General features: G+C 39.9%; 1 protein-coding gene and 1 long non-coding RNA gene across 2 annotated transcripts in view; one reads left to right on the forward strand and one right to left on the reverse strand.

Moving 5' to 3' along the window:
- Nucleotides 1–17400, reverse strand: part of LOC127540044 (uncharacterized) — a 132996-nt gene that overhangs the window by 105639 nt on the left and 9957 nt on the right. The window lies entirely within an intron of this gene.
- Nucleotides 1714–7880, forward strand: LOC127540032 (zinc finger protein 850-like). The gene has a single exon (XM_051964558.1). It carries the CDS (start codon nucleotides 4708–4710, stop codon nucleotides 7432–7434), a length of 2727 nt encoding a protein of 908 aa, XP_051820518.1. The 5' UTR covers nucleotides 1714–4707; the 3' UTR covers nucleotides 7435–7880.

Here is a 17400-nt window from a genome sequence, read left to right on the forward strand (position 1 = left end):
TATGTTGGATATGTTGCAGTATATCCTAGATACAATATATGTTTGCAGAACTGAACAGTTCTCTTGTTGCATAGGGAGAATTGGATTCAGAAGGTATAAATAACCCGGGATTTCTTCCCCTTTCTAACAAGGATTTCTCTCCCTCTCCTCATTATCCACCTTCCTTGTCTGTTTTCCCTAGATTTCCGTTCTGTGGAACATAGTTGTTCTGCTCAAAAGGTCTTTTTTCCTTGATATTTCATGCAGTTAAATACTCCAAGGTCCCCATTCTGGGGGCTGTGCCGTAGGATCTTTCTGCCACTCCTTGTAGATGAACTGCACAGATGCCTTCTTTTCTAAACCCTGTTGTTTAGAAGTGAAATAATAGAATAAAGGAAACAAACTGTGAAATGTGCCATACACATAGACCAGGACAAGTTCAGGGAAGCAATTCCTAGCTCTATGTAAACGTGTTAAATTCACAATGGCGATTCTCTTTGGTAAAAGGTGGTTTATTTTGGAGAAGAGGCCCTTGATAAAAGGAAAAGGTAAAACAGGCACAGGGAGTGGGAAATAGGAAGTAGGGTTGGATGAGCAGTAGGGTTACCAATGAAGAACATGGAAGTATTCATTAAGGGAATATATCCTGTGGCCCTAAGATCCCCTTCCTTATGCATTCCGTATTAAATCACTTCTCAGCTTTATTTCAACAGATCCAAAATTCAATCAGTCTCTTTATGACCAGTGGTTCAAGAATTGACTGTCAGAAAGCCCACGACGTTTATGCAAATCCCTTCTCTGTGTTTCCATTTCTTCTTGTAAATTGGAGGAGTTGACTCTTTCCTTCTGAAGGATCTTTCAGCCCCACATCTTCTGACTTTTGATGCTGCAGGAGGTTGTGACGTTCAGGGATGTGGCTGTGGACTTCACCCAGGAGGAGTGGGGGCTTTTGGACCCCTCTCAGAAGGAGCTGTTCAAGGAGGTCATGATGGAGAACACCTGGAACCTGCTCTCCTTGGGTAAGGACTCCTCTGCTGATAATTGCAAGTCTGCAATCAAAGAGAATATCCTCATTGCCCTGTGTGTTGGTTTTGTGGTGGGGGAAGGAAAGGCAAAGGACTGGTCTTGTATTGTGTGAAAGGATCTGGGGATGTCCTTTGTTGTTCCCGAAGCTTGCTCTTACCCATTCTCAGGTCAAAGATTAAATCAGGGGAAGCATCTCAAACGTGGAACTAATCTTAGAGGTTAGCCTCTATCTGGAAATGAATTTTGTCCTCCAAAGCTCTGAAAACTGCTCAGCCTTTCCTTTTCCTTTCAACTCCTTCTTTTTTCAGGTGGATCCAATATTTGGACTATTACTCATTTTAGCGAGCTTCAATTTGTAGCCAAAGCACCTGGTTGTCCTCCATATGGGAAGTTTCTCCTTAATCATCTTTTGGATCGCCCTCATATTCCAGCACAAGAGGTGGGAAAGGAGAAGGGAATAAGCATTTATTTCTATCTGTGTTTTCCAGGTGCTCTACAATATGCTTTCTTTACAAACTGTAACAATACTGTTTAAGAAAAACTTTCAGAAAATAAGTTATTTTGATGATTCTAAGAACCAAAATTCATGACAAAGGACACATCCAGAAAGAGGCTATTTGCACCCAGATAAAAAAGCTGATAAAAAGAAATATGGATACCCTAATTTTACATTTCTAAGCAATTGCAGCCATCTCTAGGCTGGGCGCAGGCAAATGGAAGGAAAAAATTTACTTGATAATTTCCTATTTAATTGAAAGGAATAGCAAGTTGTGTGTTGTGGATTTTCGATTTCGTGTGCAATCATCTTTTTATTAAACTGTGATAATGAAATGCTTGTTTATAAGTTAAAAGTACAACAAAATATTATGTCACTTTAACCTCATCTTAACATTTCAAGTCAGGTGATATTGTTATCCCCATTTCAGAATTGAGGAAACAGGAAAACAAACAGAATTAAATTGACTTGCCCAGAGGTACACAAAGTTAGCAACCCAAGTTTGGGATCAGAAGTTTCTGCCAGAAGGGAGTCTCACAGGACAAGAGGTGGGAGGAAGGGCATTTGGCTTTCTCAGGGGAAGCTGTAAAAATAGTGGGCACATCCTGCCTTAGGTGACTTACTTTACAGGTCCCATTGTCTGAGTATTAGCTGATAATGTCTGAACATCAGGGACTGAATTTGAGCATGGAGCAACTCTGGGTCCTCACTTTTCTCTAAGGGGAACTAAGTGACCATCTCTCCATCTTCTTCTCTTACTGATTTCCATGCCCAGGGCTTCCAGTTCCCAGAGAAGAGGCTTATTTTGAGCAAAGCGAAGCACTGTGGATGCTGGATCAAGAAGGCCTGAGGAGATGCTCTCCAGGTGAGTGCAGTGAAAGCAGGGATATGAGAAATGTTACAAGAGGCTTCGGGGAATTACCCTGAAGTACATGCTCAATTTGGGGCAGAAAGGCCAGACTTGGAATTCTGTATTGGATATTTCTTAGCAGCCGTGTCCGGAGCTAGTCAGTGAATCTGGCTGTCCGCTTCACAAAATGAGGGGGTCCCACTCCAATGCCCTCTAAGGCCCTTCCACTGCTCATCTCTCATCCTGTAAGAAGTCCTTGTTTGGGATTTGGGGCAATGGAGCTCTCCTAAAAGCACCCAAAGGGATTAAGTTTGTGGCATGAGCCATTTCTTAGAATTTTTTCTTGTCAGTAAACAATTAAGGGCCTGCTACAGGGCAGCCTGGGCTAAACAGCAGGAACAGAAAAAGATGTGAGGGACAGCCCCTGCTCTCATGGAGGTCCCCACCTCAGAGTGGCGGGGCAGACAATATGCCAGCAACTGTGGAGAGACCCACTGTGTACCAGATGAATTGAATAATTAAGTGGCCCAGTGCATCATTAATTGGTGAGGATTATGATGGGGATTTTTAAGAAGGGGAGTAGAACTGGACAGGAAAGGACCAAAGTGAAATAAAGCAGGTAGCATTTATACAGTCCTGTGTACCATGCTCTGCATTGTCTTATTTCATCCTCATGAGAACCAGAGGACTTAAGTGCTATTATTAAACCCATTTTACAGTTAAAGCAACTGAATCTAACAGAGATCCTATAACTTGACTTGCAAGGTTCTGAGGTGGGAATAAAATCCCGGGCTTCCTGACTGAAGGCCCCATCCACATTCTATACACTGTAACTGTATTCTGATTTTGAAACAGATATGATGAACATAGTCTTACATGTATGATGTGTAAAAAAAAAATTGGAGAAGCTCCTGTGGAGACATGGAAATTCATTTTTTTAAACTCTAGCCAGTCAAAAGCAATTACTAATTACTGTTAAAAAAATTATATTCATGTTGGCTCATGACAAATATTGCCCTAAATGACTCAAGGGTCAAGTACATATATTGTTTTTAGCACGTCTTGCTCAGGCAACTAGAGACTGGATTAGATCGGGGTGCTAGCTAATCCAGGAGGGAGAGAACCACTCTGGTCAAGGGAGAGACCGCCATTGAGGGCCTTTGCCGGCCTATGGCCATTTGTACATGAGTGTCCAACCTTCCTGAAATGCTGGGAACAATCTGCTGTCAAGTTGAGAAAGTAGAAGAATCTGTTGCATTTAGAAGCAGCCAGAGTTTCATGGACTTTCATGGGCACAGACCTCCATAGCAGTATACTGGTGGTCATAGTAGATGGAAATCATTGCAGAAAGTCTTGTGGAAATGTGCCCATCTGTATGGTTCCAGAGCACAGCTACCATTATAACCAAATCAGACATTCATTCACCACTTAAGGTGCCACAAAGACATTTTTGGGTCCGATCCCTTGGATCTTTATCTCAATCATTTAAAGGAAAGGACTACAATATTGCAGCTGTACTACCCTTCCATGTCTCAGGATGAGGAACTCAATTTTCTGTTTGAGATATTTTCAGATGTGGATGATTTCATGCATTTAAAAAAATTGCATCTTGGGATATGCAGAGTACACAAAGATAATTTTTTTAAAAAGAAATGAGTAAGAGCAATCTTGAGAAAAGTTATGGGGCAGAACAAAATCACTTCTACTTCAGGTAACTAGAAAAACTAACTATGTTAGCCTGCTGAATATGATCTCATATAATGTAATAGAAAAAAAATTGAATTAAAAGTGATCAGCATGGAAATTTGTTATGCTTACAAGCAGGAGAGATCATGAAACAATTTGAGTATTTCCTATATATGCACTAGATGTTATGTTTATGAAAAAGAGGCAAAGTGCAGATAATAAAAAGGAAAGGGGAAAATTGAGAGTGAAGATGATTGTGAAATGATGGAAGCAGAGCTTTCCCATTCACAGGGTGTAAATTCTAGGCACAGCTGCTGGGATTTGGATCGAATCACTCAGCCATTCTGAGCTGGTGACCCGAGTTGTGCATCTAAGGAGAATGAAGGCACTCTCTGCATTGTCACAAGTTTATTATGAGGTTCCACTGTGATTGTACATGAAACTCCTTAGAAATTAGATCATGTTGGGGATATGAACTAATGGGACTTTAAATGATTGGTTCTACCCATTTTCAATTTTTTCTTTGCCTAGGAAAAGAGAAAATAACTGAGTTTCTCTTCGTGTATCTGTGTGTGTGTGTGTGTGTGTGTATCTGCATCATAACTATGTTTGCTTTATTGTTTGCTATTTTCTTTCTTTCTTTTTTTCTTTTTTTTTTTTGGAAGGAGAGATGAGACTTGAAATAAAAGAAACTCCTGCTGAACTAAGCCATTCTGTGGTAGAAACTCCCAAGCAGTGGTTCATGGGTGATGGATCCTGTGACTTTACTTGGACAAAAAGCTGGGTAACACAGGGGGGAATCCAGCTCACAGAGAGACATTGTGAAAGTACTGAAGATGGAAAAGGTTTTATAAAAAAGGAAAATCTTATTGTACAATCGAGAATTCACACAGGAGAGAAACCTAATGAATGTTACCATTGTGGAAAAAGATTTAGACAAAAGAGTGACCTCATTAGACATCAGAGAATCCATACTGGAGAGAAACCTTATGAATGTAACCAATGTGGAAAGGCTTTTAGAGACAAGAGAGGTGTTACTAGACATCAGAGAATCCACACTGGAGAGAAGCCTTATGAATGTAACCAGTGTGGAAAGGCTTTTACAGAAAATGGAGTTCTTATTAGACATCAAAGAATCCACACTGGAGAGAAACCTTATGAATGTTACCAGTGTGAAAAGACCTTTCGAGACAAGAGCGCTCTTACTGTACATGAGAGAATCCACACTGGAGAGAAACCTTATAAATGTAACCAATGTGGAATGGCCTTTAGAGACAAGAGAGCTCTTATTGTACATCAGAGAATCCATACTGGAGAGAAACCTTATGGATGTAACCAATGTGGAAAAGGTTTTAGAAAAAAGGAATCTCTTATTTTCCATCAGAGATTACACACTGGAGAGAAACCTTATGAATGTAACCATTGTGGAAAGGCTTTTAAAGAAAATGGAGCTCTTATTACCCATCAAAGAATCCACACTGGAGAGAAGCCTTATGAATGTAACCAGTGTGGAAAGTCCTTTAGAGAGAAGAGAGCTCTTACTGGACATGAGAGAATCCACACTGGAGAGAAACCTTATAAATGTAATCATTGTGGAAAGACCTTTAGAGACATGAGAGCTCTTATTGTACATCAGAGAATCCACACTGGAGAGAAACCTTATGGATGTAACCAGTGTGGAAAACATTTTAGAAAAAAAGAATCTCTTATTTTCCATCAGAGATTACACACTGGAGAGAAACCTTATGAATGTAACCATTGTGGAAAGGCTTTTAAAGAAAATAGAGCTCTTAGTAGCCATCAAAGAATCCACACTGGAGAGAAGCCTTATGAATGTAACCAGTGTGGAAAGTCCTTTAGAGAGAAGAGAGCTCTTACTGGACATGAGAGAATCCACACTGGAGAGAAACCTTATAAATGTAACCAATGTGGAAAGGCCTTTAGAGACATGAGAGCTCTTATTGTACATCAGAGAATCCACACTGGAGAGAAACCTTATGAATGTAACCAATGTGGAAAGGGTTTTAGAAGCAAGGGAGCTCTTACTATACATCAGAGAATCCACACTGAAGAGAAACCTTATGGATGTAACCAGTGTGGAAAAAGTTTTAAAAAAAAGGAATCTCTTATTTTACATCAGAGAATCCACACTGGAGAGAAACCTTATGAATGTAACCAGTGTGGAAAAACTTTTAGAAAAAAGGAATCTCTTATTTTACATCAGAGAATCCACACTGGAGAGAAGCCTTATGAATGTAACCAGTGTGGAAAGGCTTTTACAGAAAACGGAGCTCTTATTAAACATCAAAGAATCCACACTGGAGAGAAACCTTATGAATGTAACCAGTGTAGAAAGGCCTTTAGAGACAAGGGAGCTCTTACTGTACATGAGAGAATCCACACGGGAGAGAAACCTTATGAATGTAACCAGTGTGGAAAGGGTTTTAGAAGCAAGCGAGCTCTTACTATACATCAGAGAATCCACACTGAAGAGAAACCTTATGGATGTAACCAGTGTGGGAAAAGTTTAAAAAAAAAGGAATCTCTTATTTTACATCAGAGAATCCACACTGGAGAGAAGCCTTATGAATGTAACCAGTGTGGAAAAACTTTTAGAAAAAAGGAATCTCTTATTTTCCATCAGAGAACCCACACTGGAGAGAAGCCTTATAAATGTAACCAGTGTGGAAAGGCTTTTACAGAAAACGGAGCTCTTATTAAACATCAAAGTATCCACATTGGAGAGAAACCTTATGAATGTAACCAGTGTAGAAAGGCCTTTAGAGACAAGGGAGCTCTTACTGTACATGAGAGAATCCACACGGGAGAGAAACCTTATAAATGTAACCAATGTGGAAAGGCCTTTAGAGACAAGGGAGTTCTTAAAGGACATCAGAGAATTCACACTGGAGAGAAACCTTATGAATGTAACCAGTGTAGAAAGGCCTTTAGAGACAGGGGAGCCCTTGCTGTACATGAGAGAATCCACACTGGAGAGAAACCCTATAAATGTGACCAATGTGGAAAGGCCTTTAGAGACAAGAAATCTCTTACTGTACATCAAAAAATCCACACTGGAGAAAAAGCTTATGAATGTAACCAGTGCGGAAAAAGTTTTATTCAAAAAGGAACTCTTAATTTACATCAGAGAATCCACTCTGGAGAGAGACCTTATGAATGTAACCAATGTGGAAAAAGTTTTATACGAAAAGGAACTCTTAATTTACATCAGAGAATCCACACTGGAGAGAAACCTTATAAATGTAACCAATGTAGAAAGGCCTTTAGAGACAAGGGTGTTCTTAAAGGACATCAGAGAAGTCACACCGGAATTATGAATGTAACAAATGTGGAAAGTCATTTGGAAGCAAGGGACATCTTACTAGACATCAGATAATGCACACTGGAGAGAAGCCTTATGAATGTAACCAGTGTGGAAAGGCTTGTGGACATAAATCTAGTCTTAGTGACCATGAGCTTATCCACACTTAAAAGAAACTTTATGACTGTAATCAATGTTGGAAAATTTTGCAAATAGAGTATTTCTTACTAGACATCAAAGAACCCAAACTGGACAGAAACCTTCTCAATGTAACTAATGTGGAAAGGCTTTTGGGGGAAACCTAGGACGCTAATGTATTGTTGGTGGAATTGTGAACAGATCTGACCATTCTGCCAAGCAATGTGGAACTATGACCAAAGGGTAATCCACAGGTGCATAGCCTTTGAACTAGCAATGTTTCTACTGGACTTATTTGCCAAAGAGATCCTAAAGAAGGGAAAAGGACCCACATGTGCAGAAATGTTTCTGCAGCCCTGTTTGTAGTGGCAAGAAACTGGAAACTGAGTGGATGCCCATCAGCTAAGAGATGCTGAATAAGTCATAGCACATTAATGTTGTGGAATATTATTATTCTATGAGGAACGATCAGCAGGATGATTCCAGAAACACCTGGGGAGACCTACATGAACTGATGTAAAGTGAAGTGAGCAGAACCAGGAGTTCATCATACATGGCAACAGCAAGACTATACAATGATCAATTCTGATGGACGTGACTCTTTTCAGCAATGACATGATTCAGGACAGTTCCAATGATCTTGTGAAGAAGAGAGCCATCTATACTGAGAGAGGACTGTAGGAAGTGAGTGTGGATGTAGCATTTACACTCTTTGTGCATCTAACAAGTTGGAGTGAGTAGCCCAAAAACACTAGTGAGGGAGGATTCCCAGGGCTGCTGTCACCTCCTGTGAGATGAGTCCCAGCTGCCCCAAGCACCATGTATACAAGCCTCTAAAGGCAGGTTGGGCTCAATTTCCTCTCCCAGGAGTTCCCTTTCAAACCTGGCAGAGGGACTTCATTCAATTGCCAGCTGTCCATGATTCCAAATATGCTCTGGGGAGGGTCTGTACACTTTCCCGGTGGGTGGCAGAGTTCCCATCATACTGGCATAAGCTCTGGGCTAGCAAAAATCCTCTTAGAAAAAAAGCATTTCAGACCCACATGGGCCACAATGTGCCAGTTCTTTATGCGGTCACAGAGAACTGAACAATAAATATGTGTCTGTCCTTTGCTTCTGCCTCTGCTTTCTTTAGCCTCCAGTCAGCACAAAGGTAGAAGTTGCAATGAATCTGTCTTACCTCTGAGAGATGGTTTGTGGGCTTCTGTATCTTCCAGAGTGCTTCTCTCCACCTCTTGGCAATGTTCCGAACTGAACTAACTTGACTGGCTCACTGAAGCTCTATTTATGCTTGTTCTCCGAGAGTGGGATTATGGGTTTCCTCCCAGAGTGCTCTCTAGCCCTAAGAGCTTCTTGCTTATATGAACTCTCTAAAGGTGTGAACACAAGCATTATTGTCTATCAGTTCTACTCAGTGCCTTGTTTCAAGTTCTGACCCATAACATCTCCTTATAGGATTAGCTCAATCATACTGAACCATACTAAATTAGATAATTGTTGTCTCTATCAACTCCAATGACTTAACACTTTGTAAGGATTCCAACATCTGTCTATTGGGGAATGGCTGAACAACTTGTGGTACTTGAAGACCATGGAATATTATTGTTCTGTAAAAAATGATGAACGGGCTGGTTTTGGAAAGGCCTGGAGTTACATGACCTGACACTGATACAAACAAGTAGAACCAGAAATACATTGTACACAGTAACAGTCAGAATGGGCAATGATCAACTATAAAAGCCTTGGTCCTCCTCAGAGGTTCAGGGATACAGAGCAGTCCCAACAGATTTTGCACAGAAAATGCCATCTGATCCACACAGAGAACTACAGAGACTGAATGTAAATAAACATGTGCTATGTTCTCTACTTTTTTTAAATCTCCTCAATGCTTTTGCACTTTAGCTCTGATTTTTCTCTCCCCAGAACATTCATAAATCAATGTGTGTTAAGAAGAAACAAATTTACTAGGGAAAAAAAGAAAAAAAATCATTCCATTGTGTAGGGTTCTTAAAGAAATACATAGTAATAGATGTACCCATTTTACAAGAGCTTCATTACCTAAGGTGCTTTCACCCTGGTCAATCAGTCAGCACCAACATTGTGCCTTTCACCCCCCAGTCATGAAGGATGGAAAAAAGAGTTAAGGGAATACTTGAATCACCACCACCACCACCACCCCTTATTAAATTCATGGAAGAGCTAGGTAGGAAGAAGCTAGGTCCTTATGAGATAATATCAGGACCCTTGACACCACTGTACCCATGGGTGAAAGCATAGCAACTTAATGCTCCCTCCTAACAGAATTCTATTGTGATACTGTCTATAGACATTAGCAGAGATTTACCAACTTGTCTCTCAGTCCCATTCTTTAGAAATCATAACTTAGGCTCAGCTCGTAATGCAGGCTTGTGATTGAGTCTGCTGGAATCTCTGAAAGCCTTCCTTGGAGCCATGGTAGAAAGGTCTCTGAAGTCCTGCTCACCACTCCCACTTCAGCCAGACTCAAGGTTGTGTACACGTGGTTGCACCTGTCACACATTCTAAAAGGGCAATACCACCTGCTAGATGTCAGATCCTACAAAACACCATTGGATTTGCAAGGTCAGGTCACCAGGGGGTTCTGTAATCCAGGTAGGTGATCCTGTTCCCAAACTCCTGAACCTCTCCAGAATGAGAAACCATCTGTCCTGGTCTGCTTCCCAAAGCAGTAGCTTATGAAAAAGAAACATCAAGTGCCCCCTCTCATTACTTCTATCCCCCTTTTCCTCACACTCCCAAAGTAATCCTTTGAAGAAAAACTACCCATGTGAAAAAGGCGCACAGTAACCCAGAACTAATGGACTTGGTAGCAGGTTTTACGGTCCCTAGTATTGCAGACCCTTACTTGGAGGGTCCATTACACTCAGGAGTCTCTCAAGAAACTCAAGTTTCTCTATCCAGGGCATAATCAGCAACATGTGCCCTCACCTTGGATCACCAAATCGCATGAACATAATTTCACCTTTATTGTAATTCTATATGGGTTGTTTTCCTAAATGCCTCAGTCAATTCTTACCAGCGCCTAGGGTCACAGATTGCCTGAATACAACTCTACAGTGCTGGAAAAGCCACCTTAAAAATAATGCAGTTGTCTGTCCCAAAAAGTCAGTCATCAGGCCTCTAACCTTTGTGCACAATAAAGACAATTGCAAAGATATCTATTCTTTTTTGGGTTGATGTAGGAATCCCCCAAAGCCTTCTTGTTCCATAGCAGTGCCAGAGGTAAATACCCATACCTCGAGGTGCTACATGCTGTGAGTTGCACTTACTCTGTCTGGGATTCACCCTCTATTTTCCATATCTTGGCTGCAGAATTGCCTCCTTAACCAGGACTGTCCTTCTTAAGTGGTTCTATCCTATACTACTACCTTCCTCCCTTTTGGGAAGATCTCTCTGATTTTGTCTACACCATGGTCAAGTTGTCCCAGGAAATCACTGCTGAAGTTCCTCTGTAGTTTAAGTTGTCTCTGCATCAGGAAAGGGGGCTGACAACCCTCTTAGCTTCTCTTGGATCCCTGATCCATACCATAGTTGCTTTTACCTCACTATATCTCTCTTTCAGAAGCATCTTGATAGAACTAGCCATGGGCCTGAAGCATCCAGGGAAGCTTGTCACAAACCACCAAATGCAGGTTTATTCACTTGACTTTACAGTATTGCAAAACCATCCTAATAGGTGAGAGAGGAAGATGCTGTATCATAAGTGGGGAAAAATGCTGTTTCTTTGTCAACTGATACCCTCAAATAGGATAAGAGGTTAGTGCTCTAAACATGCAAGCAGAAGATATATGCAATAGTGGTCAGAATTTTCTGAAGAACATCTCTCCCTTATCTTCTTCCATTCCAGTTGCCTGAAAACATTGGCTGTATTCTCCATTCTGTCCTCCCTTTATTTGGCTTGCCATCTTCCTTAGCATTCACTTTATAATTCACTTATTTTACATAAAACAGCAAGAACAAGATTATGGGACAATCAACTGTGATGGACATGGCTTTTTTCAAGTGAGGTGATTCAGGCCTGTTCCAATAGACTTGTGATTGAAAGAGCCAGCTACACCCAGAGAAAGACCTCTGGAGAGCGAATGTACATCACAACATATTACAGACATCTTTTGTTCTTGTTTACTAGTTTTTCCTCTTTCTCATTTTTTTTTTGTTTTGTTTTGTTTTGTTTTGTTTTTTGATCTGATCTTTCTTGGGCAGCGTGATAATGTATTAATGTGGATATAATAACTGTACACCTTTAACTTATATTGGATTACTTGCTGAAAAGGGGAGGAGAGTGGAAGAAGGGAGGGAGAAAAATTTGTAAAAAAGATTTTGCAAGGGTGAATGTTGACAACTATCTTTGCATGCATTTTGAAAATAAAAAGCTGTTTTAAAATAGAAAAAAAAATTTCACTGAAGAAAACAGCTTTATAAATAGAGTTGGCCAAATGAAAAAGGTTAAAAAGCTACCTGAAAAAAAACAATTCATTAAAAGTTTGAATTAGACTGGTGGAAGCTAATGTCTCCATTGAGACAGCAAGAATCAATACACACATCCACCCCTCCTTGGAAAAACAAGGAATATGGACAATAGATCCAAGTGAGATAATATCAGAATTAGTGGAGTACAAGAAAATCATGATCCAAAAAAGAGTTTGGACAACATCCTTCAAAAAGTCATAGAGAAAAACTAGCCTGATATCCTAGAAGAAGGTCAGTGTTTCAGTTAAATGCAAAAGTTCACTTTTCCTCTCAGTCATTTTCCATTGAAGAAAAACTCTAATGCTAACTCAAAAAGTACACTGTTCTCATTAAATGCTTTAATCTAAAAGGAATTGTTAAATTAACACCAAGGGCAAATCCCTTCATGTCACAGAATTCTATTATCTTCCCTACTTTTTACTACCCAGATTCAATTCTAGGACATCTGGTGCAATTCCTGCCAGTCAGGATGATGCTATTCCTGGAAGTATCATCCCTAGAAAGTTCTGTACAAGTAAAGATTTGTTCTTTCTCATAAATTGTTTCAGCATGATCCAGGTAGAAAGTATCAACATATTCAAGAGGAAAAGAAGGTTCATTACCCAGTCACATTTCAGACTTGGAGCTAATTGTATTGCCCTGACCCTTGATGATCTCAATCCCTTAACCATCTGTATTGTTTCCCCTCCCACCAACTTCTGTTCTTGGTTCTAGCCTTTAAAATGGGAAAGGGAGGGCTGCCTTCCATGTTCCACATCTTTGGGTTCAGTGTCAAAGTCATTGGCCCTCTTTATTAGGAAAGTCTTGTTTAAGTAATAAACTGTTAATGCTCAGAACTTTGTGCCTCAGTTAACCTGACTTTACTTGTGACAAGCAGGCTTGATGATCACCCATGCAATCACCCCTGAAAGAAAGCTTTCACTAATACAATCTGTGCATGGAAATCACCATCATCAATTAAGCATGAATGTCTTGAAGCCAGCACGATAGTCTCACTTGATCTGTTGTCCAGGTATTTCACTTGTGTAGGACTCTGTGTTTATGGAAATAGGAAGGGGGCTCTTGGAAATGATCTGGAGTGGTTTGTTATTTCCTTCTCTGGCTCATTTTACAAATGAGGAAACTGAGGCAAACATGGTGAAGTGACTTGACCAGGTTCTTATACCTAGTAATTATATGAGAGTTGCATTTGAACTCATGAAGCTGAATCTTCCTGATTGCAAGCTCTATGCACTTCCCTCCCTCCAACACCTACCTCCCTCCCACTCCACCCCCCACCCCCCGCCCCAGCTTCCTTCAGTATCACTTTAAAGGAAGCTGAAAGCTTATAGAGCATCGTCCAACTCTTTTTGACCCCATGGGCCACAGCCTGCCAGGCCCTTCCAGCTGTCAAAATCTGTGCAAGGTCATGTTCCTGGTTCCCCTGACACTACCATTGCATCCTCAACCTTCAACTTCTCCTTTTATGTGGCTCAAGCATTTCAGCTTCAGTGATTGGCCTTCCAGAAAATAGTCTGAATTAATTTCTTTAATTACTGTCTTATTTCAGTATCATAGTACTTTCCAAAGGACTTTCTCCAGGATCACACGTTTGAAGTGCTGATTTTGTGGCCCACCAGCTTTCTTTGTTCTGCAAGTCTCACAGAGTCCTAAAAGTCCCAAAGCTTTGACTCTGGACTTTTGTTGGCAAGATGACATCTCTGCTTTTCTGTAAGCTGTCCAGAGTTGCCAGTTTTCCTTCACAGCAGCAAGCATTTTTCACCTCATGGTGGCACCAGCCATCTGCAATGGTCATTTAGATCAAGGCTATAAAACATAACACTGCTTCCATTTATTCTCCCACCATTTGATCATTGCAAGATTTTAGTTTTTGTTTTTGTTTTTTTAATTTAGTTTCAACTATTCTTTTTTTTTATGGAATACAACAAATATTTTCATAACAGTACAGTAAAAAGAGGACTGTACATGAAACTATAAATTGACTATGCACAATATGCTATTCCTTTCGAATGGACAACAAAAAAATCATGTAATTTTTTTTTCTTTTTTTCTTACCTCCAACACCCTAGACCTGGCTACCATTAGATATAAATGAGTATATATCTGAAATTTATTCTCTATACATTTCTATTCAGCCATTCTTTCTCCTGATATATAATGTCTCCCTTTATATGCCCTCTCTGGTTAATTTGGATACTTATAATAGATACAGTAACTTAGTTATTCTTCAAATAATATTGCTATTATTGCATACAATGTTCTGTTCTTCTTCCCCTTCTGTATATTTGCACTAGGCTTTCCAAGTTTTCCTATAATCGGGTTCATCACTTCTTATTGCACAGTGATATTCCATCATAATCTTGTACCACAACTTTTGTGATCGTTCCCCAGGCGACAGGCTTCTCTGCAATTTCTAGTTCTTAGCCACCAGAAAGAGTGCAGCTATAACCATTTTTGAGCGAGTTTATCCACACATAATGATTAGAACGGATCCGGTCTTGGTATGGCCAAAGAGCTTTGCAAAATGGTTGTTTCATTTTACAATTCTCATCAACAATGAACTGTCTCTCAATTTTTCCACATGCTCTTCAAAGTTTGTCACTTTCTTCTATTCTTTTAGACAACCTCATTGGAGTAAAATGATATTTTCAGGTAGTTTTAATATGAATTTCTACCTGCTGTTTGCCAGGGACTGTGCCATATGCTTTCTTTACAAAACAATAACAATACTGTTTAAGAACAACTTCCCACCAATAAGTTATTTTGCTGATTCTAAGGACCGAAATTCTTGACAAAGGATAAATCAAAAAAGATGATATTTGCATCCAGATAAAAAGCTGATAAATAAAAATATGGATAGCCTAATTTTATATATGTAAACACAGATATATATTTACATGCCTGTGTGTTTATTATTTATATATGTATATATATTTCTATGTAGTGGCAGCCATCCCCAGGGTGGGGCATGTAAAGAGAAGGAAAATATTCTCTTGATAATTTTGTTGTTTATTTGAAGGAATAGCAAGTTGTGCGTTGTTGATTTACGGTTTCATGTGCAATCATCTTTTTTATTGTACTATGATACTGAAATGTTTGTTTATAAATTAAAAATAAAATATTGTATCACTCTATCCTCACTTTAACTGGTTACAAGAGGCTTCTGAGAGTTACCCTGAAGTAAATGCTTAGTTGGGGAATAAAGACCAAACCTGGAATCCTTTATTGGATAGCTCTTGGCAGCAGTGTCCAGGGCTAGTCAGTGAATCTGGCTGTCTACTCTACAAAATAAGTGGGTCCCACTCCAAGGCCCTGTAGGGCCCTTCCACTGCTCATCTGTTATCCTGTAAGAAGTCCTTCTTTGGGATTTGGGGCAATGGAGCTCTCCTGAAAGTGCCCAAAGGGATTAGGTTTGGGACATGAGCTATTTCTTAGAACTTCTTCTAGTCAGAAAACACTTAAGGGCCTCTACAGGACAGGCCTGGGCTAAACATCAGCACCATAAAGAGCTGTAAGGGACATCCCCTGCCCTCATGGAGTTCCCCCACCACAAACTGGTGGGGCAGACAATACACCAGCAACTGTGGAGAGATCCACTGTGCACCAGAAAAACTGAATAATTTAGTGCCTCAGTGCATCATTAATTGGTGAGGATCATGATGGTTTAAGAAGGGGAATAGAACTGGGGGGGGAAACAACTAACATGAAATAAAATAGGTAGCATTTATACAGCCCTGTGTGCCATGCTCTGCATTGTCTTATTTCATCCTCGTGAGAACCAGAGGACTTAAGTACTATTATTATGCCCACTTTACAGATAAAGAAACTGAATCTAACAGAGGTCCTATAACTTGACTTGCAAAGTTCTGAGGTGGGATTAAAACCCTGGGTTTCATGATTCAAGGCTCTATCCACATTCTATCCATTGTAACTATATTCTGATTTTGAAACAGATATGAAGATGGTCTTTCATGTATGATATAGGAAAAAAAAAAAGAATTGGACAAGCTCCTGTGGAAACGTGGAAATTCATTTTTTTAAAAATTCTAGCCAGTCAAAAGCCATTGTTAATTACTGTTAAAAAAAAGAAAAGAAAAGATTTATATTTATGTTGGCTCATGATAAATGTTACCCTAAAGTACTCAAGGGTCGATTACAAATATTGTTTTTGGCACATCTTGCTCAGGAGGTTAAAGATTGGATGAGATGGGTTTGCTAGGTAACCCAGGAAGGAGAGAACCACTCTAGTCTGGGGAGAGACAGCCCCTGAGGGACTTTGCAGGACTGTGGCCATTTGAATGTGAGGATACAAGCTTCCTGAAATGCTGAGAACAATCTGATGTCAAGTTGAGAAAACAGAAGAATCTGTTGCACTTACAAGCACACTGGAGAGAAATCTTATAAGTGTAACCAATGTAGAAAGGCTTTTAGAGACAAGAAAGATCTTAGTGTACATCAGAAGATCCACACAGGAGAGAAACCTCATGAATGTAACCAGTGTGGAAACGCTTTTAGACAAAAGGGAGCTCTTATTGTATATCAGAGAATCCACACTGGAGAGAAACCTTATAAATGTAACCAATGTGGAAAAGGTTTTAGAGAAAAGGGAATTCTTAAAAGTCATCAGATGATGCACACTGGAAAGAAACCTTGTGAATGTAACCAATGTGAAAAAGATTTTAGAGAAAAGACAGTTCTTACTAGACAGGAGAAAATCTACACTGGAGAGAAACTTTATGAATGTAACCACTGTGGAAAGGGTTTAAGAAAGAACGCACATCTCACTGTACATCAGCAAACACAGACATGAGAGAAACCTTATGAATGTAATCAGTGGGGAAAGGTTTTTAGACAAAAGGGAGCTCTTACTGAACATCAGAAAATTCACACTGGAGAGACACCTTATGAATGTAACCAATGTGGAAAGGGTTTTAGAGAAAAGGGAGCTCTTACTAGACATCAGAAAATCCACACTGTAGAGAAACCTTATGGATGTAACTAATGTAGAAAGGCATTTGGAAACAAGAGAGATCTTACTAGGTATCAGATAATGCACACTGGAGAGAAGCTTTATGAATGCAACCAGTGTGGGAAAAGTTTTAGAAAAAAGGAGTCTCTTATTTTACATCAGAGAATACACACTGGAGGGAAACCTTATTAATGTAACCACTGTGAAAGGGTTTAAAAGTGTGGTGACTGAGTTAGCACCCTGGATACCTTAGAATTAGTTGAAGTCAGGATAAGCAAAAGTCCTTGGTCTTTATTCTTGATCTTTAGAGGTAGGAGTGAATTGGATGGGTGCAGAATCTCCATAACCTTCCTTCTGTGTCTCCCACCCAGAACTGACTCTGGCTAGTCTTACTCCACCCCCTAGTCTCTGTATACAATTCTCTC

The sequence above is a fragment of the Antechinus flavipes genome, chromosome 6, assembly GCF_016432865.1.
Source record: "Antechinus flavipes isolate AdamAnt ecotype Samford, QLD, Australia chromosome 6, AdamAnt_v2, whole genome shotgun sequence".
NCBI lineage: Eukaryota > Metazoa > Chordata > Mammalia > Dasyuromorphia > Dasyuridae > Antechinus > Antechinus flavipes.

Coding starts and splice junctions, on each gene's coding strand:
- LOC127540032 (XM_051964558.1), top strand. CDS start 4,708: ATGAGACTTGAAATAAAAGAAACTCCTGCTGAACTAAGCCATTCTGTG.